Source organism: Felis catus, chromosome B2 (genome assembly GCF_018350175.1).
Source record: "Felis catus isolate Fca126 chromosome B2, F.catus_Fca126_mat1.0, whole genome shotgun sequence".
Lineage (NCBI taxonomy): Eukaryota > Metazoa > Chordata > Mammalia > Carnivora > Felidae > Felis > Felis catus.
Genome location: NC_058372.1, coordinates 124,477,504 through 124,504,490, shown reverse-complemented (window position 1 = coordinate 124,504,490; position 26,987 = coordinate 124,477,504). Strand labels below are relative to the sequence as shown.

Genomic DNA, 26,987 nt, shown 5'->3' with positions numbered 1-26,987 from the left:
TTAAGCAGAATTGGATCAAATGTGAAATGGATATGGTGTAATCTAATATCATAATCCGATGTAATTTAATATCATTATCAGATGTCGGTAACATATGCTCATTATAAATTGAGTATATTTATTTGTCAGTTTAATTACAAACGTCTTTTCACAATTTTCCTTAGGTGGAGAAGAAACTACCATATCATTTTACATTTTTACGTATCAAGAATATAAAGTCAAAAATAGAGATGTTTCATTATGATTTATTTTATATTATCTATTTCCACAACACCTTTATTATTGGTAGTCTTTTTGCAATAAAAGAAAAAATCATGAACTTGTCAATTCATGATTTTGCTTTCTTTCTTTTTTGTACTAAGATTTTTTTTTTTTAAGTAACCTCTACACCCAACTTGGTGCTCAAACTCACAACCCACGATCAAGAGTCCTTTGTTCTTCGACTGAGCCAGCCGGGTGCCCCCATGATTTTGCTTTCCTAAAGTCACTTTTATAGGACCATCACCTTTATTTCCATGATGTTTAACAGCCATAGATATTTTCAGAGATTTTATCTCATTAGGTCTTTTTTTAATAATTTTTTTTAACATTTATTCATTTTTGAGAGAGAGAGAGAGAGAGAGAGAGAGAGAGAGACAGAGTGTGAGCAGGGGAGGAGCAGAGAGAGGGGGTGACACAGAATCTGAAGCAGGATCCAGGCTCTGAGCTGTCAGCACGGAGCCCAACATGGGGCTCGAACTCATGGACCACGAGATCATGACCTGAGTTGAAGTTGGAGGCCTAACCAACTGAGTCACCCAGGCAGCCCTTATCTCATTAGGTCTTGAGAATGGCTCTTTGTGGGACTCAGGAGGGAAACATATAGCCCCACTTTACAGCAAAGGAAGGGTTCAAGAAGAGCCTAAAAGTCACGAGACTGTCAGGTATAAAGTGAATAGACTCAGGTCTTTGGATTCTTAGTTTAGGCCCTATCCCCCAACACCAAACTATTTTAATTGGCTCTTCTGTAGTCCTTGTGAAATTTGTGCAGGGCTGGTAGTTGTAGAATAAAAACAGATATTTTACAGTAAGATGAATTCAATAGTAATAAACAGTGATTACAGTGTTCTTCTAAGTGGTTGAAATTTCTAACAGATGTATTTCTTCTGTAAATTTCTTACCTGTATGCTTTTAGAAACTTGCATTAGGGGCGCCTGGGTGGCGCAGTCGGTTAAGCGTCCGACTTCAGCCAGGTCACGATCTCGCGGTCCGTGAGTTCGAGCCCCGCGTCAGGCTCTGGGCTGATGGCTCGGAGCCTGGAGCCTGCTTCAGATTCTGTGTCTCCCTCTCTCTCTGCCCCTCCCCTGTTCATGCTCTGTCTCTCTCTGTCCCCAAAATAAATAAACGTTGAAAAAAAAAAAAAGAAACTTGCATTAAATCCAGCAAGGTATCAATGCCTGCTTCTTAAAGATAGATAAATCCTCGCAAACATAATATTGAACGAAAAAAGAAAGTCACAAAAGAGAACGTCAGGATTCCCTTTAGGTCACACATAGGCAAACAAAGCTATGGTGGGGTGTTAGAAGTCAGAGAGTAGTTACCCTTGCTTAGGGGTGTGTGGTTTGGGGAGGGGGAGTGTTGAGCTGACTTGGGTGCTGGTTACACAGGTATTCCCTTGGGAAGGTTCATTGACTTTTTATTCTGAAGTAAAACTCTTTTAAACGCCTTATTTTCAGAGGTGGTAGTTAGTTTAAATGCTTTCAACTCGAAGACCAGTTCTTAAGACATTTATTGTGTATTATAAACTGCCGTTTCTCAACAAAAGCCAATCACCCTTTTTTGTCATCGTTGTTGTTTGTGAGCACATTGTGTTTGAGTTCTTGGAGCTTCCTTGTCAAAGAGCCAACTGTCGTGCGGCCATGGTACCGTCCATGGTAAAATGCTTCCCCAAACAGCGTTCTTGCTTCCGCTTTTTAAGATGTTATGGGAAGAAAGGTATTGCAGAAGGGCTCCCCAGTTAGGATGTTAATCTGTATTGAAACAGACACTGCCAGAAATGTTTTCAGGGAATTCTGATAAGGCTCAGAGCAGAGCTTCAGTCAGCTTCTTAGAATTTAACAATTTCACACCAATTGTTTTCATATAAATGGTTTCAGAAGAGCACACAATAGCTCTATGATTCCAGAAATGTTCCTTGAGGTCAGCGCCTGAAGGAAATGAGGTTGAGGCTAGAAATGACTTTGAGCAAACAAAATTTTAATAAAAGTGGAAACCGATGGCCACAGCCATGATGCTTCTCCGGGCTTCTGGCATTCAACTAAATCCATAAGCTTTCTGACCACAGTAAATATAGGAGAAACAGGAAGGACTGAAAAGATATCGAGGGTCAGCAAAGCCATTTGCAGACCTCATGGTTTAGAGACTAAGGCGACGTCGTGAATCATATACATAACGGGTCATGCTCAAGATGATGAGCAGTTTTCTTGCAAACTATTGCTTCTTTCTTAAATGTGGCCAGTTTTGTTTTTTGTTTTTTGTTTTTTGTTTTTGTTTTTTTTTTGGCTCGCTTTTAATGAGTTGAAAAAATATTTTATTGATTTACTTATTTATTTAACATTTATTCATTTTTGAGAGACTGAGTGGAGGAGGGGCAGAGAGAGGGAGACACAGAATCTGAAGCAGGCTCCAGGCTCCGAGCTGTCAGCACAGAGCCCGACGCAGGGCTCGAACTCACAGATCGTGAGATCATGACCTGAGCTAAAGTCGGCCACTCAACCGACTGAGCCACCCAGGCGCCCGTGCCCTAGTTGAAAAAAGGCTTTAAACAAGGAATGTATTTTTAAATGTTTTTGCCAGCTATTTGCACACTACAGCATCTACTTACTGTTTTCCCTGCAGTGTTCTATTTCTTCATCAGAAGAGGAAAGACTTATTTCCATCAGGAGACCTAACACGCCAACCTCAAGTGACTTCTCTGACCTTCATACTCAAACGAACTGGACCAAGTCACTTCCTTTGCCAACGCCAGAAGAGAAGATGCGACAGCAAGCCCAAACAATCCAGGCTGATGTGGTTCCCATTAATATAACTGGTATGCTTTGCTGTACAGATAGGTTTCTAAACATACTTGGGAAAATGACTTTGGCTTCTGTTTGTTATATGCTCTTAGCATCTCACTTGTACATCAAAGGTAAATAGCTATAGTCGGGCTTCCTGCTCTGTGTTTAAGGAAAGGAAAACTAAAATTTATATGTGTGCATGCATATGAAATATCTCTTGCTTGTAAGATTAGAGGGCTGTCACCAAAGGTTGATGTCATGGAATTCATAGAAAATGTGTGTCTTTTTTCATTGAATTGCTTCTTTAAAATATTTTGTTTATTTGGGAACATCTTCTAAATGTGGCCCTGGGTAAGGAAACAATGACGTTTCCCTTCTAAAGGGCTGTTTTATGTAGTATTTATGGAAGTGAAGAAGTAACAGTTTTGTGATATTTTTGAGTGATGGATTTTCTTGCCCTTTTGTCTTCTCAAATTGCTTAAAATAAGAATATCAAGTGAACTAACAGTAAGGATTATGAAAATACTGTTTTAAAGTTAAGAGGATGGTCAAGTCATATTTTGATCCTCATAATTTGAATTCTATAATCTTCAAATTCAAGTTCTTTTGGAATATTATGCTCAGATTTTAATCATCTGTAATATTTAAGGGGACAGATAACAAGTTACATGAAGCTCAAAGACAGTATTTCATGAACTTAGAGGAACTGCTAAAAGGCACCAGATTTTTCCTGCTTTATCAGTTCCGTACCTCATAAAAAAGGTCTGTGGTTTGGGAAGCATACACGTGTAAAATAGATGTGTTAAGAGTTAACGTTGGACAGTGTATTCAAGAGAAACTGGTTGCTAATAATCGTCATTGATAACCAGTCCTTACAGAAGCATGGCCTCTAGGGCCAGAACCTAAAAAATATCAGGTGACCAATAAGGCTGAGTTTTCATTAAAAAATTAGGATGAAAACCCATAGCACCCTTGCTGTATTTCTGAAGCTAATGCTGTGGTCTGCTGTTAGAAAGGTTTTTGTATTTTGATAGTTAATGCAGACTTTAAAAAAAAAAAAAAAAACCTTACAGATGTTTAAGAATTACACTTAAAATAAAAATTACATCTATTTTGGAGAAATTTAGTAAATAGGTGCATGAATTATTTTAAATTCCAGGTACATTCTCCCACATTGATTGTATTTAAGCCTTAAAGGAATAGCGTAGTATTTGATTCCATTTTCTTTGCAAATAACGTTGATCTTCCCAAGTGTGATTCTCATGCACCTAGATCATATTTTTTTAAGGTTATTTTTAGAAGTAGCTGTGTTTCAGAATAAAGTGTGTTTATTGCTTAATGGAATATGTGGACACAAATTTTCTATAAGAAAACGCATTACATTATTTGATTGATTAAATGCAGCAGAAACATAAATTACATTATATATGATTAGATGCCTCCAAAGTAATATTGTAAGATAAGAAGATTGTGCTATGAAATATGGCAGTCCTTAATGGAATTAGGATAAATGCATTATCTTGAGATCAGGAAATTTAAAACAGAGTTAACTACAGCCTCAGAAATAATCATTTGCAATGAAATGCATTGTAACAACAGAAGACATTGCCATTTCTTTGAGCTGTAATTCCCTCCTGTTGATGACTAAGTAGATATGAATTACACAGAGTTTAAAAGGAGGCCTTCAAATGCCACATAGGAAAGGCAAATGACAAAGAAGTGAGCAAAATGAGTTATGTCAAAATGCAGTTTAAATTGAGTGATTAACATTTTCAGAACTGTAATAATCAAATCTCGTATCTAGTTGCATGTGTATTGATTCATCTTCTGGATCCATGTGTTCACATACATATACATGCATTACATAAAGATGTTAATTTTTCTACTATTCTGATACAAAGAAGCACTAAATTTAAAATTTTCACTTTCAGCAGTCGAGTTGACCTAGGTTATACCACTTCCTCCTCTTTAAATGATGTGTTTCTGCAGCCCTAGAAGGCTTTTGAGACTAAAATATAGCTTCCTGTAGGGAATTGTCATGTGTTCATTTATTTGGATGAACATTGACCCTCCGGTTTGATTTTCAGTCAGGATCAGCAGGGGAAAGAAACGTCGATAAATATATTATTTTACGTCCAGAGTGAAGCCGGCCAGGCATAGCAGCAGAACATTAGCACAATGAGCTGCTAGCATGAAAATCAATTTAATCCCCTCAGTCATAGTCCTGTAGGGACTCATCATGTTCTAGGAGTTGAGGAAGGAAAAAAAAAAATGTTTCAAATGAAATGCATATATGTGTAGGTTTCCTATTCGCCATGTGGATTAAAAGCCTTCCACCTGGAAGATAAATAGAGTGGTACCATGCTTAACAGTTTTGGCACACTGGCAGGGGGTGCTAAAGTACAAGAATTGTGGTACCTACCCTCAAGAAATGTTTAGTCCACCATCAGGGACAGACATTTGAGGCCATGATGCAAGATGGAGAGTTTGGTGCCTTTAACGGCATATGTCTTCGATGTCCATTCTCATGGTTTGTTTCTTAATTTCCTTGGAAGTTGAGTGGTTTATCTCTTGTTTTTGTTTTTAAGGAAGCAAAAGTAGAGACTAAATGCAGCTATCTGTTGATGTTTTGTCTGTTTTTAATACCTTCATACAAGGAAATTGTTTTCCTCTGCGGCAGGGAACTATGGACCATTGAAGTCATGGCTTGCCCCCTTACAAGCATCATCCGTGCTATTGTACTTAGTGATGCGTTTATTACAGTGATGATACCTTCGGGTGTTTCACCATCTTCTCTCAATCATTTCTGGTTTTCTCCACTAGGAACAAAGTTGCAAGCATTTATTTGTGTTTGTTGCTTCGTACGTGAAATGTGCTTTGATCATTCAGATCTTTTATCCTCTGTTTTGCTTTAAAGAAGTTTCTAATCACAGTTTATTCCTATTTAAATAGAGGGTGGCTTGTTTACAACATACTCACTTTGTGTGTCAATATTGCTAAAAAGAATGAATGTTTATATATTTCTTTTTGTACAACATAAGCATGATAGGAGTATATAATTTGTGTATATATGTATTTTTAAAATCTCTTTTTGAGGAGAATAACCATTTAACAGAGACAGTGCTACAAAACTTTCTTTAATGAAACTGGGAAAGAATTTAAAGCAGACCAATCAGTAACTGCTACTTTATTATTTTATGGTTTCCATTGGTGTGCTAATCACACAAGTTCGTACTTCAGAGGACAAAAAACAGTCCTGTGGATATGGCATTCTAGGTTTGATTGCAAAACTACCTGAAATGTCTGAATTAAGATCAATGGTCAAAAGTGATCAAGAAGCAGAAAGAAAGCAGTTCAGCTTTAACAACAGCAGTGCTACTGGGTCTCATTGTGGTAAAAGTACTTTATCATTATAAGGCTTTTTATTGGTCATTACGGTTATATCTACACCACAACAATTACTGCAGCCTGCCCAAATGGTCAGCCTCCTCGACAGAAAGAGAAAGCTCTGCATCCAAGAATTCTTGATTATTTGTATCCTCACACAGGACAAGACATCATATTGCTCTCTAGAGAGAACACGTGAATACAATAGGCTCATTGCCTTCACCACACCCTACGCTGATGTGAAGAGTGATTTTGGTGACGATAGGGCCTATGTAAAAAGCACTTCCAAAATGACCCATTTTTCTAAATAACAGAGAATCACTCTTCAAGTCATGTTAACAGATTTGCACTTGTTACCCCAGCTCATGTGCAAATGAGATCAAGGCGCTTCCTTTGGAAGTAGACCGGAAATGAAAAAATAGCCTTATGACGATAATGTGCTTTCCTTCTTTTTTTGGCCTTCAGCATTCATTCATCATCATAAGACTGGCTAACATCATTATTAATAACCTTCTTATCATTTTACAACAAGCTGCTCGAAGAGAGTGCATGGTGTCGGCTTGCTTGAGAATAACATTGCTTTGCTTGTTCTACTACTCTATATTAGGGGAGAATTTCGATCGCCAGGCCAGCCTTCGGCGGTCTCTAATTTACACAGACACTCTGGTAAGACGACCGAAGAAAGTCAAAAGGAGAAAGACTATTACAGGAGTCCCTGACAACATACAGAAGGAGCTAGGTATGGCTCATCAGAACTGTATTCTGTTGCCCCTCGTTACTGCTCAGCATTACTACGCTAACCTCATTGTGGTGCTTACGAGATCAATACATTCTGATAGCCGTTTGGTGCCCCCAGAGGGCCAGCTTCTCTCCTGAGTGCAGCACTGGGTACAAGTCTTAACATCCCCTGCAGCTGATTTGTTGAGTTTTGGTGAGACGGTTACAGGAAGAGCTTATATAAAGACTGTCAACTGGGGTGATAGACATTTACAGTAATGTCAGCATCTCCATGTGCCTTGCACATTGGGTATTTCCACGATGAAATTTACCTCTCATTTAGATTTTAAGTTTTCATAAAACCAAAAACTCATTCTAGGACTCCAGATAATGACTGTGGACTTCGTTAGTTAATACTGACAACGGTGACGGCCATTTTGTCATCAAAGAGACAGCAAGTGTGAGATAATTAGTAAATTTCAGTACAACAGAAAATACTCATTTATGTTGGATAGTACCTTAATGGAATGTCCAAGGAAACAGTTTCATAGGTTTTTAATTCAATATTTTTCAACCTGTGATAAAAACAGAAAAGAAAGAACCCCCCCTCTTTTTGGGGGGGGCTAGCGGAGAAGGTTATTTATTTCATAATTCACTTATCCATATTATTTCTGCTTATCTTTATAGATGCTTTGGGTAACCCTCTCACTCTCCTCTTTCTATATTCCCTTCCTCCTTTGGTTTTCAATGGGCTCATTGGGAATGTCTACACAGACAGCAGCGCACGCTGGGCCGGGGCAGGGACTCCGGCGCCAGATGTGTGGATTTGAATCCCAGTTCTGCCGCTGACGCCCGGGGTGGCCTCAAGCTGGTTACTTCACCTGCCCGAGTCTCCTTCCTCATGCAAATAATGTGGTTGTTGATGTTGACAGACCATACCTCATAGGGTTGTCTGAGGGTGTCATGAATTCATACAGGTGAAGCACTTGGTGCCGGTAGGTTCACTATAGGTTAACATAAAAGCTGCTTTTGTAATTACCGTAGGGAACTTAATACTACCTATTTTGAAATTTGCCTCTTTCTCTGCAGCCAACCTGTGGACTTATTTCCTCATAGTTGCTTTCACCTGATGTTTTTACTTTTATTTGCTTTTGAAGGTTACAGTCTAGATACTCGGGATAATTCTTTCGGAACTTGCCCCGCAGTCTTTGAGTCAAAATGGGTTTATCCTAGCTCTAGTGATCTGTTATACTTTGAGGTAGCATTGCCTACTTCAGCTTCCAAGTGCTACAGACATTGTTCCTATGTGTTTTTTCCCAAAACACCTGCGGAAATGCCCTGTTTTAGGGACAGAAGGCTCACTCTTCTTTACCTGGCGTTCTCTCTTTTACTGCCACCCAGTTCTCCGATATGTATGTTCTGCCTTCTAGACTGAAGCCACAGTGGGACAAGAATAGCAGTGCTTTGCTTTTGCTCTAGGTAGTTCCGGTGACCCAGGTGACATACAAGTGCCCGTCTTATTTCATAACACAGGGTCTTATCGCAAACAAAGGCGAGATTGCATCCACAGGGTTTAAGAAATCTGTCTTCCGTCCGTGCCCCTGCATCTGCTTCCAGATCTGGGCCGGTCCTCCTGGATCTCATTCTTTCAGACTCTCTCTTTTTTTCTTCCTTTAGGTGACAGCTAACTTATGTGAGAAACTAGTACATACTCTTATGTTCAGTAGATACTTAATGGGCTAATTTCTTACAGCACTGCAGTAATGTTTATATTTTAACTGGTCTTTTAGGGGACGTTCCTTAACCTAAAGGAGTGACTTTAAAGACATGCCCTTTGTAAGATAACAAGGTTGATATTTCAGGGTAGTCTACATTTTAAATGGCTGTGCAGCCAAAATAGGTAGGTTTTGGATGGCTTTGTGCAAAGAGTATAAGAATAATTTGACTCAGAAAAACATATACATACACACAAGTATTCAGTGTGAATTATCTCTGTGTCTCCCCCTGTTCACTCCCCCCTCCCTCTCTCTCTCTCTCTCTATGTATATATGTAACATGATTTCTAGAACCTCAGAGATAATGAAATTTATCACTTTTATTACTAAACCAACCAGTATGAAGCCAATAACTCAGTTGCCTCTTTGATCTTAGTGGAATGATCTGATCAGCTAGGTAAATCCGGTCTTCTGTAATTGTATTTTTAGAATCAGTAATTGAGTCCCTGGGGCCCATGCTCCCATCTCTTTTGTATGTGACGTAGAAACACCAACAATGCTGGAGGAAAGGAAATAGCCCTGCCCACATCATTGCGCTGTGGTCTTGGCCAAACAGAGACGGTTGATGTCACTGTGCAGTCGACATAACCTGAATCATAGCTGGTGGTCCACTGAGACAGCTGTATTGAAGTGAGAGCTAGTTTAAAAAAAAAAGAAAGAAAAGATAAGAAACAACTGTACTTTTATAGATAGACTAGTTGAAAGGATTGATAGAGTAAGGGAAAATAACGTTTGAATAAGAGTAACATTTGGGGCACCTGGGTGGCTCCGTCGGTTAAGTGTCCGACTTCAGCTCAGGTCACGATCTCACTTGCGTGAGTTCGAGCCCCGCATCGGGCTCTGTGCTGACGGCTCAGAGCCTGGAGCCTGCTTCGGATTCTGTGTCTCCCTCTCTCTCTGACCCTCCCCTGTTCACGCTCTGTCTCTGTCTGTCTCAAAAATAAATAAATATTGAATAGAGTAACATTTAGCAGAAAATTTGGATCATGTATTTTCTTCATTCATTTTATGACTTCTGGTTGATCTTGCCTTTTCTCCCCAATACTCTGTACTTGAAAGGTATCTGGTTTGAAAGCTTATAGACACTTGGTATTTTCCTTAAAAATTAGTCTTTTTTAGATACGAAGGAGAGGGAAGTATGGCTGAGTCAAACAAATTAGATTAAAAAAAGGATATGATTATCTGAAAAGAAAACATTCACTAGGAAAGATACTTCCTGTCCACTAGACACTGCCCAAGTTGCTGGAGATTTGGAGTTTTAAAAATCAAAACCAGAGATTCTTCCAGAATTAAAGTTGATTGTGCTTCATTATATGCACTTTTCACTTCAGAAACCATAAACAGTGGACTCTAGAGATGAGTTGTTTTATTTTATTTATTTTATTTTTATTTTTATTTTTATTTTTATTTTTATTTTTATTTTTATTTTTATTTTTGAGATGAGCCAGTTTGTACTTTGAAGTCAAGCTATGAGATTTACTCTCTAAAGTCTTTATGGCCTAGAATTCGTTGCCTTCCATTTAAGTGAATCGGACAAAATTTCTAATTTTTTCTTTACTCTTATTATCTTATATATACATAGAAATGTGTTTGAACAACCCATTATGAGTTTTCATCTTTTAGAATCAGATCGGATTATTTTGTTGGTATACAATTATATTTGGCTCCTGAAGAGTTTGAATAGTCCTTGAACAACAATATGTATTCCCCAAGCAGGAAAAGCTTCACTTAAAGGAATCCCCCTTCTGAATGATTTTTGATAGTTTGTACGAAGACCATTAAGAACATAAGACCAGACATGACTTTTTAAAAATTCATCTATTAAACTTTAAATTAACTACCTTTGATTACATATGTTTTTTTGAATTTGACATACCTTGTAGCATTGCGTAATAAGTAGAAGAAAAAATATAATTATTTCTTTATGTTGTAAAATCAGAAAAATCCATTCAAGATTTTTAGCAGTACCCGAGAGGTCTATATTTGCAGTCCTCTCTTTTTTTTTTAAGTTTATTTATTTATTTTGAGATGGGGGAGGGGCAGAGAGAGAAGGGGGAGAGAGAGAATCCCAAGCAGGCTCCACACTGTCGGTGCACAGCCTGATGCGAGGCTTGAACCCATGAGCCATGAGAGCATGATATGAGCTGAAGCCAGATGCTTAACAAACTGAGCCACCCAGGTGCCCCACAGATCTCTTTATTTATAGTCTGCTTTTGTTATTGAATTCTGGTCAAGATAGTGTTCATCTATATCCTATAATATGTGACACTTTTTGTACTATGAAAATATTAGGCAGTCTGTTTTGGGAATAGAACTTTGGTGGTCCCTATGACGGATGATATGTGAGTTGTTTTTCACACATGTTTTTTAAAGTCTTTAGAAAAACTTTGTTAATAAGAAAGTTGTACTGGGCTGTAAATGGCGAAGAAACGGTTATATTTCCATTTTCAGAAGCCTAAAATGGTTTCACATTCAGAATTGTTACCTGAAAGAATCAGTACTTTGTTTATGGCCCTTAAAGACCATTAAAAATCTACCACTGATCCCGTGCAAAACGGCTGCAATCTTAGAAGAAAAAGCATGAAAATCCATTGTTCAATGGAATAAGGTAACTTGAATATTTGGAAGCAAACTGGTGGAGCCATGCAAGTCGATTTTCCCACCTACTAAAATACCTTTTAAAATAGCAAAACCTTCATCTTTTGTTTTCTTTCCTCAAAGTGGATTTTTCTCCTGCTCCTGCCCTTTGACCCACTTCCTCTCTTTCTAAGGGAGAACCTCGTGTGCATGTGTGTGTGCGCACGTGCGCGTGTCTGTCTGTCTTCAGTGAGCGTAACTGGCAGAGAAGTAGGGGGAGGAAACAGATCCTCTTTGCTAAAAGATACCAGTATAAAAATATTCTCCATCATCACAGTGAAGGAAAAGGCTTTATGCTTTATTCCTCACAGGATGACATCTCCTTTGTGGTTCATACAAGAACATCGCTGCCATTTTTGTAATATCCTTGGTATTTGGATGTCCAGTCAGGGACACGTAGTTAGTTCATGCGGGATAGGGAAGGAGTTCGCGGGAATCCCATCACCACTGGTGTCCTTGCCCAGGTGAACAGTGATGCCAGCAGGCACCCAACTTGCTCAGCAAAGCCCATGATTGAGAATTTTTCAGTTTTTGAAACAGTGTAGAGAAAACTGGTTTTGCTGTTACTTTTCAAGATTTAACGTGTCCTAGTGGTTAGTTACTATGCATGAATTGGTTTCTCTCTCCCTCTCCTCTCTCTCTCTCTCTCTCTGTCTGCCTCTCCACTTTGGCTAAATTGTTGGTTTCATGTTGGACTTGTGTTTTTAAGATTCTGTTCCTTTCTAGGTATTTTGAAATCTAACTGTTATCTACACTTAAGGTTTTTTCTCATCCATTTCCCTCTCTGTTTGGCCCTCCTTATGCTTCCCCCCTCCCTGCCCCGCCCCACCCCGCCCCACCTTTAAACGTACCTGCTCTCATCTGGTTTTAGAGCTCCAAGAAATGAATAACCCTAATTTGAGGAAATGCTCACTGGATGAATTCTTGCAGCTTTTCCCCCACCAGAACATAACAGATTGCCATTGGATTTTGAATGTCACTGACAGACAGATGACAATGGTCTAACATGGATAATGAAATGTTTGATACGCAGATGGGCCTGTAAATCATTCTTCCCTTGGAATTCCTTCTGACATAAAAAAAATTAGTATAATCAACACTGTTTTATACCAGTATCCCCTGTAAATGGTATCTCTGTAGCCCTGCTATTGAACCACTACATTCATTTGTCTTTGGGAAAGATCGTCACAGCTTGACAGATACTCGGCACAGTCACCTGGCGGGTGACAGGCCACCTTGAAATCTTTACCGAAAGGAGGTTATTTGAAAAGTATCTCCTGCACAGAGTGTTCAGCTTTGATCTTAAAGAGAGTAACTGAGAATTCCATATGTAGCGCTCACCCTATAGGAGGGTTTGAAGTACAAATCGAGAGAAGCACATGACATTCATAAGAAGGGTTTTTATTTTTAGGAGTATCAATAACTGTTTAAACTCTCAGGTGCCTACAGGAGGAAAGAAAAACTAAATCGAATTGAAAAAAAAATATTTTTAAGTACAGCAGAGTAAAAAGGGGATGAGGGTATCAGTGATGAACTAACATATTTTTATTTTTAGGTAACAAGCCTCTTTCTGCTTTATCTCCAGCATCAGGCACCGGCCAGGATGAGGTCGGTGCTCACTCAGTGTATACCCCAGACCACTACTCCACACTAGGAAGGCTTGACAGCTCTCGGGCTGCTGGGCAGCGCTCAGAAACCAGGGACTCCAGCTGTCAGACCGAGGAAGTGAAAGTTGTACCACCTTCCATGAGAAGAATCAGGGCACAGAAGGGGCAAGGCATCGCCGCCCAGATGAGCCACTTCTCGGGCTCCTCTGGGAACATGTCTGTGCTGAGCGATTCCGCGGGTATCGTGTTCCCTTCCCGCCTCCACAGTGATGCTGGTTTCCACAGCCTTCCACGTTCTGGAGCAAGGGCAATCATCCAGTCCCTCGAGCCACGGCTGGGTCCCCTGGGCCCTGCGGAAGACCTGGATGGCGCGCGCCCCTACCAGAGCGGGAACCCACAAGTAGATGAAAACCTAGGACACTTAGGAGGTGCCTCGAGGACCGGAACACTTTTGAGGCCCAAGTCCCAGGAGCTGAGGCACTTTGAGAACGTGATTAGCCCAGCGTGCGTGGTTTCTCCTCACGCAACCTATTCCACCAGCATCATCCCAAACGCCACGCTCTCGTCCTCTCCGGAGGTCATTATTATTCACGCTGCTCACAGTCCAGGACAGCTGGACGGTAAAATTACCAGCTCCTGTTCATACCTGAAGGCAAAATCCAGAGAGCACCTCCTGTCCAGGCATGCTAGTAAAGAGGGCCATCAGTCTCACGGCGGTCACTGGACTGAGGGTCACCCCACTGTTCTTTCCCAGGCCCTAGATCCCCATCCCCCCAGTGCAGCCATGCTGTCCTCTCTCTGTGATTCAGCGGTCTCTCTAAATACTCCAGCTAGTCGGGAGAATGGATCCCAAGCCATGACCTACGACTGTAAAAACAACCTGGGCTTTCCAGCGCACGCCCAGGATGTGGATGGCAAAAGCGAGTCCAGTTTTTCCGAGGGCGGGGGGCACGGCAGCTCGGAGCCCTGGGAATACGGTGCCGCAGGTAACGGACGGGCATCCCCACTGAAGGCACGTGCGGCAACTCCCGGCTTCTCCACTCCCGGAAGTAACATGAGCAGCTGCAGTTTGGATCAGACGTCGACCAAAGATGATGCCAGGTCCCTGTATTCAGAGGAGCACGATGGCTTCTACGCATCTATGCACCCCGACGCCGGACACGGATCTGGAAACCTGTGCAATAGCAGCGATGGCTTCGGGAACCCCAGGCACAGTGTGGTCAATGTTTTTGATGGGCGAGCTCGGAAGAGCCAAGGGGACCGGCCGCGTGACCATGACAAGTCCCTTTCGCGTAACATCTCTTTGAAGAAAGCGAAGAAGCCGCCCCTGCCACCCTCCCGGACGGACTCCCTGCGCAGGGTTCCCAAGAAGGGCGTGCAGGCCAACGGACAGGCGCTGAACGAGAGCCTGATCGCCTCGCTCCAGCACTCGCTGCAGCTGAACCTCCCGGGCAAGGCCAGGGGCGGCAGCTCGCCCTCGCAGAGCCCCTGCAGCGACTGTGAAGAGCCCTGGCTGTCCCGCTCCCGCAGCCAGAGCACGGTGAGCGCGGGCAGCAGCATGACCTCGGCCACCGCCCCCAACGTGTACTCCCTGTGCGGGGCCACGCCGTCGCAGAGCGACACGAGCAGCGTCAAGTCCGAGTACGCGGACCCCTGGGGGTACTACATTGACTACACGGGCGCGCAGGAAGACCCCGGGATCCCCGGCGGGGGCTGCCCCGGCGGCAGCGGGGCGCCGGCCGGAGACGGGCCAGCCTGCCAGGTCCAGGAGGGCTCCGGGACCGCGATGCCCCAGGTGCCCGGTGGCGCCATCAAACCAAAGGTCACGTCACCGGAGAAGTCCCACAGAGTCACTTCTCCATCCAGTGGGTATTCCAGCCAGTCGAATACACCCACAGCGCTCACCCCTGTGCCTGTGTTTTTAAAATCCGCGTCACCAGCAAACGGGAAGGGGAAGACCAAGCCCAAGGTGCCAGAGAGGAAGTCCTCCCTGGTATCTTCAGTGTCCGTCTCCTCGTCGTCCACCTCCCTGTCTTCCAACACTTCCACGGAAGGAAGCGGGACGATGAAGAAGCTGGATTCTGCGCTGGCCTCTCCCCTTGCTGCCGTTCCTCTTCCCCCTCCCCCGCCTTTAGTAGACTCCCCCGAGGGCTCTCTGCCTCAGTCTCCCCTTTTCCCCCCTCCACCACCGGAAGCTCTCACTCCCTTCTGTCCCCTCCCTGGCCAGGGCTTTCCCCCTCCCCCCAGGGCACTTAGCCCCCTTCCTCTGGGTGCCTCGGCTTCCCTGCCGCCTCCCCCTGCCTCGGTACCCTCCTCAGCTCCCCCGCCTGCCCCACCCCTTGACCCCAAATTGATGAAAGATGCCAGGCCGTCTTTCAAAAAATCTGGCCAGCCCGAGTGCTCCTGGGAGGCCGTTAGGCAGCCCGCTAGCAAAGAGGAGGGCACTAGACCCCCCATGCCCCTGATAACCACTGAAGCATTGCAGATGGTACAGTTGAGGCCCGTGAAAAAGAACTCAGGATCCGAGCAAGCACTGTTATATGAACAAGTATCTCAGGAAACACTAACTCCGGTTGTTCCCCAGTATCATTTAAAGCCATCTGCTTTCCTGAAATCCCGAAATAGCATAAATGAAATGGAGAGTGAAAGCCAGACTGCCTCTGTGACAGGCTCGCCGCCGGCTCCTGCCAAGAGCTTGAGTCAGGGTCACCAGGACGGTGCAGCCGAGCGTGGCCTCCTGAGCCGCAGCCCGGGCCGCGCCGCGGAGCCAGAGGCCGGGGCCGCCCCGCTCCAGGAGCCCCCCGGCCCGTCCCCCGGCAGGAAGCCACCCCCCATTTCCAAGAAGCCCAAACTGTTCCTTGTGGTGCCACCTCCGCAGAGAGATTTCACAGCGGAGCCCGCGGAGAACGTGAGCGGAGCATCGCCCAGCCCCACGAGGGGAGAGGCAGCCGAGACTTGTAGAGCCGGGGCCGGTCCAGACGAGACCGGTCCTGGCGGCTCGGATCTCGAGGGAGGGGCTGCAGCTCCTGCTTCCCCCGGCAGAGTGAGAGCCAATGTCCCCATGGTGCAGCCCGATGTCTCGCCAGCCGCCAAGCAGGAGGAGCCAGGTGCCGAGAACAGTGCAGACGGTGGAGGCAGCGCGGAGAGCTGCCTGTCTCTACAGGACGGAGGGCGTGAGTCTGCTTTTCTCTCTCCTTCCCCTCCGACCACATGCAGCCCAGGCAGAAGATAGGGCCGGTGCATGTTCAAGGTAAAGCTAGCCGCATGTGGGCTCATTGTGCTGCCTCACACTTAGGTTACCAACTTGGCATTTTACGATATTAAAAAAAAAAAAATCTGGATCTGAGGGTAGGGCTTACTGAACGTCAGAAAATAGAGGGGCAGCGTGGTCCGCAGCAGACAGGGTGTTTATTAAACAGCAATGAGTAATCTCCCTTCTGGAGAGCTGCAAAGAAATGTGGCAACAAAATCGGAGGGAGAGATTCAGTAGGAGCCCCGGACTTCAACAGAAGAGAGTGAGCTTTGGCTGTCTTTTATTTGTGATCCAAATAAAAGATCAAACTGCCGACCCCACTGCCTGTCCCGGGGTTCTCACGTTATCGGGAATGGCAGGGAAGCAGATGGGGAAGCCTGGTGAAAAGTGCCAATTCAAGTCACTTGTGCGCGTCCTGTATCGGCTTGCTTCTCTACAGCCGGGGTGCCAGAGCCGGACACAGGGGCTGCTTCCTCGGAGGCCTGCGACTTCCTTAGGGAAGAAGGGAGTGAGGAGGTGATGACCCCCAGCAGACCCCGGACCACAGAAGACCTTTTCGCAGCTATTCACAGGTATCCCGAACTCCTCGCTCTTATCGGCGATCGACTCTCTGAGTCTAAGTGGTTCCTCAGTCTGTCTTCCTTGAGCTTTTTTTCTGTCACCCATTAACTTGATTTTTTTTTTTTAGTGTGTTTCTATGTTTTTTCCTTTTTTTCTTCTGACTCCCAATTTCTGTTCTCCTTTGTTCCACTGATTTTTATGAAGACGTGGGGACAGGGACTCAATGGGTGCCTTCTGCCCAGCACTGCACTTGCTGGCAAGAAATGCAATGTGTCAGTCACGTGATGGAGTATTTACAAGAACTGGATTAGAGCGACGGATGGTCTAGTCCAGGGGGAGGAATGCTGTGTTTTGTGGACAGAAGATAGGCACAGGCTAAGCTCTACAGGATTGCTTCTTTCCTAAGGGTGTTTTATTATTATTTATTTATTTATTTATTTATTTATTCATTTATTATTATTATTTTTTTTTACTTCACGGAAATAGCAGGGTTTTTTAGCGCAGTTTTCTTTGGCTACTGAAATGTTTCCATACAAGAGTACGGTCTTTTCAAAGCGGGAGCGAAAGGAATTGAATTTGTTAGTGTATACTGTTAGTGCCATCTACTGGCATCAGAAATTGTTGGGCTTTAAGAAAAAATGTGGAGTAAATGTTTCAAAATAACTGCCTGAACTGTTAGAGTCTTTACATATGGTCACCCTAGAGAGTGAATATGATTTAGCACCAAAGCTATATATATATATTGCCTTATTTTTCTGGCTGTAAACAGCCGCGTACTCGTTAACAGTGTCACTGTAAGAATAGATGAGATTGGATATGTGCAAGTGCTTTTAACCACAAAGCTGTATCAATCCTTTGCTGCTTTCTCAACTCCTTTACCACAGTGTTTTTGGACACTCTTATGAGTGTCTTTATGCTGCCAGCACCTTATGTGGCCCTGAATCAAGGTCCCTTTTCTCTTCCCGGAACGAAGCATCCTATAAAATCATTTGACTCTCCATGTAAGTAACCTTGTGTCAGGACTGTTTTCCCAGCTCTTGGAATCTGAGAAGGCTGTTGCATGAGATGAAAAGCACGGTGTTATCCTGATCTGAAATTCCTTGTGCAGCATATAAATATCTAACTTGGGGAGGAGTTGGGGGGGGGGGCGGAGGGGACCAAGCTGGGGAATTAGGTGTTTGTCAAGAATTCTGTTTTTTCTTTTCTTTTTTAAAGGTAGAGTCTTTTATTTTATTTATTTATTTATTTATTTATTTATTTATTTATTTATTTATTTATTATTTTAGAGAGAGATCCTGAGCAGGGGAGAGGGGCAGAGGGAGAGAGAGAATCTTAAGCAGACTCCACACTCAGGGCAGAGCCAGACACAGGACTTGATCCCACAACCTTGGGATCATGACCTGAGCCGAAATCAAGAGCTGACGCTCAACTGACTGAGCCACCCAGGTGCCCCAGCAATTAGGTTCTTTACATCTTGGCTCTAGCATTGGAGCCTAAAGACCCTAAAGACTGCCTCTTTAGCAATGGTTTCTTTGATCTCATTAGAAATAGAAAGGTGTAGCTACTTATGAAATTATTTCTGAAAACTGTAAAATGAAAAATGCTACGTCTTTGAAACGGACGTTAGTGGCATTTGTAGAAGTTTATACAGAGGTTTCTATTCTAACCATGCTAGAGACATAATAAGCACACCGTAAATATTTTCTGGATTAAATGAAACCAGTTGGGATTTAACTATCAGGAAATTCTTCCAGGATGTGGCATCTTTCATTTCATAGGGAATGCACTGGTTTGCTAAATGGGCAGACATATATGTTTAAAATAGCAGTCTACAGAGAAGATACGTTGCTCGTTGCTCTGTGTACTAAGTACTTGGTCTCAGTGAGGAACCCAGCTATTGTGGGGCCAATTTACTGTGTGCTTTTCTGAAAAATACGCCAAATGTCTCTTCCATATTTTACTTTGGCAACCTTCTTAAGACACTGAAAAATCTGTGGTGCCTCCTAGTAGTGAATTATATCTACTACAGATGTGGAAATCAGCCAGTCTGTATCATTCTGTGTACACACGATAGAAATGGAGACCAAGTAGGGTATGGATTGGAGAGCGAGGGAAGACGACTGCTAATTTCTGTTTTGGTGTTGATAATGTATTAACGGACATAATAAAAATCCACCCGAAGACTGCTTTTTTGGGCTTTATTTTATTTTATATTCTTCAGCACCTAAGCTAATAATTTAGAAACTTCTTTTTTTTTAATTTTTTAAAAATGTTTTATTTATTTTTGAGAGAGAGAGAGACAGAGTATGAGCTGGGCAGGGGCAGAGAGAGAGAGGGAGACAGAATCCACAAAGCAGACTGCAGGCTCTGAGCGGTCAGCACAGAGCCCGACGCGGGGCTCGAACCCGTGAATCATGAGATCGTGACCTGAGCCGAAGTCGGATGCCCAACAGACTGAGCCACCCAGGCGCCCCACCTAAGCTAATAATTTAAAAGAAAGAGTATCTAAACTGAACCCACAGCTTTCAAATTTTATAATGCAAATGAATTCAATTCAGATTTAAAGCCAGATGGAAAATGCAGAACACCAGTTGAGGTGTGAAATTTTTATATTTATTGAAGTAATTAGGTTTCAAGCCAGTGTTAACTGTTTGAGTGCTTTTTATAGCCATCTTCTTTGGAAATACACACACAGAGCATGTATGTGTGTGTGCGTGTGTATACATACATATATGCAGAGAATTTGTGTGCTTAGATTTAATTCTCATTTTCAGGGGCAGCTGCTTTTGAGAAACAACAAAAACTTTCATAAATTCCCATCTCCGCTCTTAATTCTAAACCTACAGTTAAAGGCCATAACTTTAATCAAGTATACCTGTGGCTTGATGTATGGATTTCAGCACACCCTTACCTTTTTTTTTTCTTCATGTTTATTTTTGAGAGAGAGCGAGAGAGAGAGAGAGAGAGAGAGAGAGAGAGAGAATATGCAAGTAGGGGAGGGGCAGAGAGAGAGGGAGACACAGAATCCGAAGCAGGCTCCAGGCTCTGAGCTGTCAGCTCAGAGCCTGACGCGGGGCTTGAACTCACGGACTGTGAGATCATGACCTGAGCCGAAGTTGGACATTTAACCGACTGAGCCACCCAGGCACCCTGCACACCCTTACCTTTTAAAAAACAAACTAAAAATTAGGCTACAAAGCAGTACCTGCAAGAATGAGATGGGCAGAACTGCTTTTGAGAAGTTCAAATAAGGCAATATATATAGCTTCAGTGCTAAATCACTCTCTAAGGTGACTGTTATAGGTTGTGAGGTCAGGCACTATGGGTAGGAAGATACTCCATCAGGTCCTAGTTCTTATATTAAGCTGTGTGACTTCACTCTTTGGTATCAGTTACCTTCCCTGGTCAGACCACACCAGCTAAAGCCATTTCCAGCTCTAAGATTCTGCGATGTTATTATTTTTGTGGTTTCTGTCAGCTGGTCATTAATGTATTCCAGAGCACCGCTCTCTGTTGACAACCATGCAGAGCCGTTGGACCAAAGGGTCATAGGCCAGGCTCTGCAGTCTCAAAGGGGCTGGTGCCACGTCAGCTTTGGACACCCTTCAGACTTTGTTTCAGTCCTTACCATCTCCTGTCTTCTGCTTTGGGGGCTTCTTTTTGGCCAGAAGCATGAAGAGGACTGTGGGAGCACCGAGCCCAGGGCAGCCATTAGGGGTCCATTCCTCCCGTGTCTTGCTGTGCAAGGCCAAGTAAAAACAGCACTGAAGCGGGCCTAGCGGCAGGAAGAAAGAACTCTTTTTCCCTAAATGACACTCACAGGTCTGTTGAGCACATCTTCCGTGCCTGACACTTTATGGCTGTTATTTGCATTCATCTTTATTGATAAACTAGGAGCTCTCTACCGTTGTTTCACTTTCCAGATAGGATACTGGATCAGAAACTTTTTTTTTTAAATTTTTTAATCTTTATTTATTTTTGAGAGAGAGACAAAGTGTGAGCAGAGGAGGAGCAGAGAGAGAGGGAGACACAGAATCCAAAGCAGGCTCCAGGCGCTGAGCTGTCAGCACGGAGCCCGAAGCGGGGCTCGAACTCACGAACCGTGAGATCATGACCCGAGCTGAAGTCGGATGCTCAACCAACTGAGCCACCCAGGCTCCCCAAGGATCAGAAACTTTAATTTGCCCAAGGTCACAGAGCAAGGAAGCTTTAGCAGGGGATTTAGCCCAGGTCTGTGTGACTCCAGAGGCTCTTCATCTCATTGGATCCTCACGAACCTGTGAGGTTAGTATCCTCGCCCCCATTTTTACAAGTATGAAAACGGACTAGTTTGTCCAAGGTCACACAGCTAGAGGTTGGTAGTGCTCAAGTTCAACTCTCAATCTGTATATACAGTACCAACCTCTTGGTGCTGCAAGCACCTGCTGCATATTCTATCATTTTATAGCAAACAAAAAGATGCACCCATGTCTTTGTTTTATTAAATGTACCGAGTTTTTCTTAAAGCACCTGCATCTGGCTGAGAGATTCCTTGCAGACTGAGTTGTTATTGTGAAGAGACCAGCAAGGGGCCCCCTGGCTCATCTGCGTTATTATCTCTGAGTCACTCTGCATACAAAACACATTGAACAGCAAGCTTCTTAGAGACTGAGGACAAGAAGCACCTCCGGGAAACATCTTAACTTTCCCTAAAGGCCCCTCCTCTGTCACATTCCACCCACATTCTTCAGATTATCTTGATCCCTGAGAGGTTTTCTGAAGTCAGTCAGGAAACAGGATCTGGTGTGGAAGGTTCACTCTAGTTTTCTGGAAAACTGGATTTTCAGAAATTGACATATGGGCCAGTAAGAGCCAAAGAAGCCTGGTTTTATGTCACACTCTAGAATGTATGAGAACGCAGAGCTATAGAATTGTTCTAGAACCTGAAGTGGGGGCCTCCCTCATGGTAGGGGATATTCTGGGGGTTGACTTCTCTATTAGCCCTCTATGAGAACGCAGAGCTATAGAATTGTTCTAGAACCTGAAGTGGGGGCCTCCCTCATGGTAGGGGATATTCTGGGGGTTGACTTCTCTATTAGCCCTGTATGAGAACGCAGAGCTATAGAATTGTTCTAGAACCTGAAGTGGGGGCCTCCCTCATGGTAGGGGATATTCTGGGGGTTGACTTCTCTATTAGCCCTGTATGAGAACGCAGAGCTATAGAATTGTTCTAGAACCTGAAGTGGGGGCCTCCCTCATGGTAGGGGATATTCTGGGGGTTGACTTCTCTATTAGCCCTGTATGAGAACGCAGAGCTATAGAATTGTTCTAGAACCTGAAGTGGGGGCCTCCCTCATGGTAGGGGATATTCTGGGGGTTGACTTCTCTATTAGCCCTCTATGAGAACGCAGAGCTATAGAATTGTTCTAGAACCTGAAGTGGGGGCCTCCCTCATGGTAGGGGATATTCTGGGGGTTGACTTCTCTATTAGCCCTGTTGAAGGGCTAGTACCAAACAAGAAAAGGAAGATTACAAACAAGGGTGGTCGGCAGTGAAATTCACTCGGGATCAGTCTAATACGGGAGTGTTAAATAAAATACGGCAATAGAAACTTTTGAAATGATCCTCACCACAGTAAGTTAATATGATATCTTAAGATTCATTTCAAAGTAATCCAGTGAGGGTACAGATGAAAGAAGGGCAGCCATGAGTTAATCATTATTGTAGCTGGGTCATGGGCTCACATGATAATAAAATAAACTATTAAAGGAACTCTTAATAAATGGTGACCGGAATATGCAGGGCGGTTGTGACCGACATCCCATGGCCCCCTGGGAATGAACCTTTATCTTCATGTTCTTAAATCTCAGATCCAAGAGGAAAGTCCTTGGCCGTAAAGATTCAGATGATGATCACTCCCGAAACCATTCTCCCTCCCCGCCAGTGACACCCACTGGTGCTGCCCCCAGCCTGGCCTCCCCGAAGCAAGTGGGGTCAATTCAGAGAAGTGTCCGTAAAAGCAGCACCAGCAGTGACAACTTCAAAGCTCTGCTGCTAAAAAAGGGGAGTCGGGCAGACACGAGTGCCCGCATGTCTGCAGCCGAGATGCTGAAGAACACAGACCCCAGATTCCAGAGATCAAGGTCAGAGCCTTCGCCAGACGCCCCCGAGAGCCCGTCAAGCTGCTCCCCAAGCAAGAACAGGCGGGCCCAGGAGGAGTGGGCCAAGAACGAAGGTCTGATGCCTCGGAGTCTGTCCTTTTCCGGCCCCCGGTACGGCCGCAGCCGAACCCCGCCTTCTGCGGCCAGCAGCAGATACAGCGTGCGGAACCGGATCCAGAGCAGCCCCATGACCGTCATCTCGGAAGGCGAAGGGGAAGCCTTGGAGCCTGTAGACAACCGGGCTCGCCGGGCCCCGGGTGCTGCGAGGGGATGCTCCCTGGATGGACCGGTGGGGGATGAAACGGACAAGGGCAGCCTGCTCTGTGGCGGGGAGCCCGCCGCCTCGCCGCAGGCACAGGGTCCCGGCCCCGCCAACGGGACAGTCACGGCGGAGCGCACGGGTCCATCAGAACGGTGCGGAGGTCCTCTGGGGGAGGAGAGCTAGGGATGAGAATGTGAGTCTCCCAGGTAACGTGAGGGAGACGCACAACACCTCGCTCTAGGAAAGTCTGACAGGTACCTTCCCTGCCTTGCCCGTGGATCCCGCTCAGCGTTTGTGCTGTGGGCCCCGGGCGCTGCCAGCCCTACAGCGGAAGGGGGGTGTTATTTAGGCCTCCCCTCGGCACTTGCCCTGTGGCTGAAAAGCAAGTAGAAGCTTAACTTCCAGAAGTGCTTCCTGGGGAAGATTTCTTTTTTTTATTCTTCCGCACGCCCTTTTTTTTTTTTTTTTTTTTTTTTGACTAAATGCTGGGTGTGTGTGTGTGTGTGTGTGTGTGTGTGGAAGGGTGTGTGTGTGTGTGCATTTTGAACCCTTTTGTGTTAAACCACACGCGTGCGTGCGCTCACACACACATACACACGCGCACACACACACAAACAGCATGTACAGAAATAGAAGGAAAGATGGGTGGAAACATGGAATCTTCTGGACTAGGTGGGAATTGCTTGAAAAGTATTCTGTTTGGGGAAACTAGTGAGTTTCTGAAGAAAGAGGGGAGAGAACCATTCCTTCTAAGAAAGAGGGGGCATATTGGCTGGTGCTGCAGAGGACACGGGGTCCCGGCCCCGGCGTGCTTTCGAGGTGAGCTGTGTCGCGATGAACCCAAAACGATGCGAAAGGGCTAAATGACTAATGGGTTCAGGTACTTTTTCCTGGGGAAAAAAGGCTTGGTTTCGCGAACATGACAAATGTGGGGAAGTGGCAGGGCAGTCACTTGGAGCCTGCTCCGCTGCGGCCACAGACACACGCCTTCTGGTCTGAGTTTTAGACACGTGGGCAGTCTTTTCATGACTTTCCTCCTTGAGTAGCGGCCGAGGCCTTCCTTGAGAACGAAGATGACCGCGTACGCGCACAGAGAGGGTGAGAGGGGACAGAAGGGAAGAGGGGCAAGTGATAAAACGCTGCTGGAAGCTGTTTCCTGCTTATGAAATAAACTTATTTTTCAGAATTCCACTTGAAGACTTGCACTACAGAACTGTGGGTGGAGATTTTCCTTTTACGGCCGTTTTTACCAGAGTGTAAACTCGCATTTGGCAATTTCTTATCGCTTGACATGTCAACATTTGCTGACTTTTTTGGATATCCTTTTGGTGACACCAAAGATATAGGTATGGCTATTTTTCCTTGACCTGCCTACATACAGTACCATGGCCCCATTTAGAAAGGTTTATCAGAATCTATTCTATATTCTCATACTTTGAAGAAAATGCTGAATACCTCTTGTTAGTCAAATACACTAATAAAAATTGGCAGGGCTTGGCTATTAATTAACCCTGGGAAATGAGATTTTAGATTAAAAAGATTTTTTGCATCATTTGGTTTGTGAGTTTTTATATTTTTTATAAGTAATTGAGTTGGCTAATTACCTTCTAATCTTCTCCAGCTAGAATTTTTAATACTTATAGGCGTGGGAGAAAAGTGTGTAAAGTATTTATTTTTACGTCCTACTCTTGTGCCCCCCCCGCCCCCATTCCCTCCCAACTGCCGTGTACCTGGACTCCTCTATTTGTTGGTTACATGAAACAAGCCTTGTCGCCTTCATTAGAAGGACTTGAGACGACAACACAGAGATCCTTGGCCTGTGTGCAGTACGGCTACCAGCGGTCATCTCTTTCGGCATAAAAACATCATCTAAACATTGGACCGCACGGGCCAGACTATCAAAAGGTTTATTACACATCACAACCGTAGACCCCCATTTTAGACACGGCTTTGAGACAAAAACAAACCTAAGGAATGAAGGCTTCTTCCATCCTCTGAAGAAAACAAAACCCTTCCTTTCACACAGCCCGCAATGAAGACCTGATATTTGGCCAAAGGCTAAAGGACTTTTCACCATTTGGAGCTACCGTCTGCCGTGCTGGGCCCGAGGATCTCCTCTTCTACATTTTAGAAAAGTGGTGTTGGCTTCTGAATATGAAACCTCCTCGCTCCCTAAGCCCGATTAGAATGTACGTGAATATCAGACAACTTTAACTTAATATATAAATCATTTATGTCGAAGGTAAAGTAAAACAACATCACCACTAATTATAAAACTATTTTAAAAATCCCCGTTTTTAAAGAAAAAGGATACTAGGTTTGAAAATTTGCTTTGAATAAAACAATTGTAAAGGAAATAGTTGAACCTTACTTCTTTTCGTTTGTGCGTGCATTTTTGAATAATAAGATCGGCCTTCTTCCACAGAACTGGTGAGTGCTTTGCTGGATACAAACAGAACAGCAGTGAAGACCAGAAGGTGCCTGTGGGAGGTGGGGACCCAACAGAGAGGAGATAGAACATCACAGATACTGTGGATGGTGCCATCTCAAAGGACATATGGAAAAACAGCCCTGAACAGTGTCCTCTGGACTTTTGGATAAATATGAATAATGTATCGACTGATAGTTCAGGTGGTGTGGCATGCGGAGAGATGCGAGAACTTTTCACAGGCGTGGATAAAATCTAGGGAAACCAGAATCTAGACTCCTCCCTGGACCATATGGCACCTTTAGCTTTGCTACTTTATTCCTCTGTGAGGAATGGGGTCTGTTTACAGACCCCGTCACCTTGAAAAAACCCGTGAGGGTAGACTTGTTGACTCTTCCTTATATCCTGAGACCGTAAGTCACTGATAATCATAGAAGTCCTAGGGACAAATTACTTCCGCCTTATTTTTCCTGAGAGTTGGGGGAGAAGCAAACGGTCATGTGGTCTGTCCGGTAGAAGCCACCTCAACTTTGGTCTGATTTCTGCCCTCCTATTTCTGAAGGATGTTGGCTACAACCATTTCTTCTTACCTGAGGGTGGGAGTATATTCGTTAGGAGAGTCACAATAACAAGGAGACAAAACACCACCCCCCTGGAAGGACAGGAGAAGCATGCGACTGGCTTTATCGGTTCTGCCTTAATGTGTTTTCAGCACATGAAGTGAATATGAATAATTGTGTTGCTGAGATTCCATCAACAAATGAGTACAATAGGATAGTACACTTGGGTGATATTAGGATATTATTGGGCAGGGTGAGAAGGAGGGTCTTTCAGATAAAACATGGACCTGACTCTGGAGGTCCGTTTGATTCCTGAGGTCTCTTTTTCTGTTGTTAGCCCTTTAGTTACTGTAACACAGTCTCTTCCGATGAGCTCCTCTGCCTTCCACACAGGTCAGCTTTTATTCATAGAACAAGGACTAGAGCAATCTGGAGTCATGTGTTTGGCATTTTAAAAAAGCCCTTTATTAAATATTTCTAATATGCTAGGTAAGGTATAAGGGAGTCCTAAGATTTAAAACAGTTAAGCGTCCAACTCTTGATTTCAACTCAGGTCATGATCTCACAGTCTGTGAGATCAAGCTCTACATAGGGCTCTGCACTGAGTGCATGCAGCCTGCTT

At 44.1% G+C, this 26,987-nt stretch overlaps 1 protein-coding gene across 6 annotated transcripts in view; it reads left to right on the top strand.

Annotated features, from left to right (window-relative positions):
* NHSL1 (NHS like 1) overlaps window positions 1–25,734 on the top strand; it is a 132,948-nt gene extending 107,214 nt beyond the window's left edge. For 4 of the 6 annotated variants that reach the window (XM_019831290.3, XM_019831299.3, XM_019831298.3 and 1 more), the window contains exons 4-8: window positions 2,878–3,070; window positions 7,033–7,164; window positions 13,110–16,334; window positions 16,854–16,986; window positions 22,825–25,734. In XM_019831290.3, the coding sequence (XP_019686849.3) occupies window positions 2,878–3,070; window positions 7,033–7,164; window positions 13,110–16,334; window positions 16,854–16,986; window positions 22,825–23,560 (4,419 nt within the window). In that variant the 3' untranslated portion in view covers window positions 23,561–25,734. The remainder of the gene's footprint in view (window positions 1–2,877; window positions 3,071–7,032; window positions 7,165–13,109; window positions 16,335–16,853; window positions 16,987–22,824) is intronic. The other 2 variants (XM_019831297.3, XM_019831296.3) reach the window with 2 other exon arrangements.
* The last annotated feature ends 1,253 nt before the right edge of the window (window positions 25,735–26,987 follow it).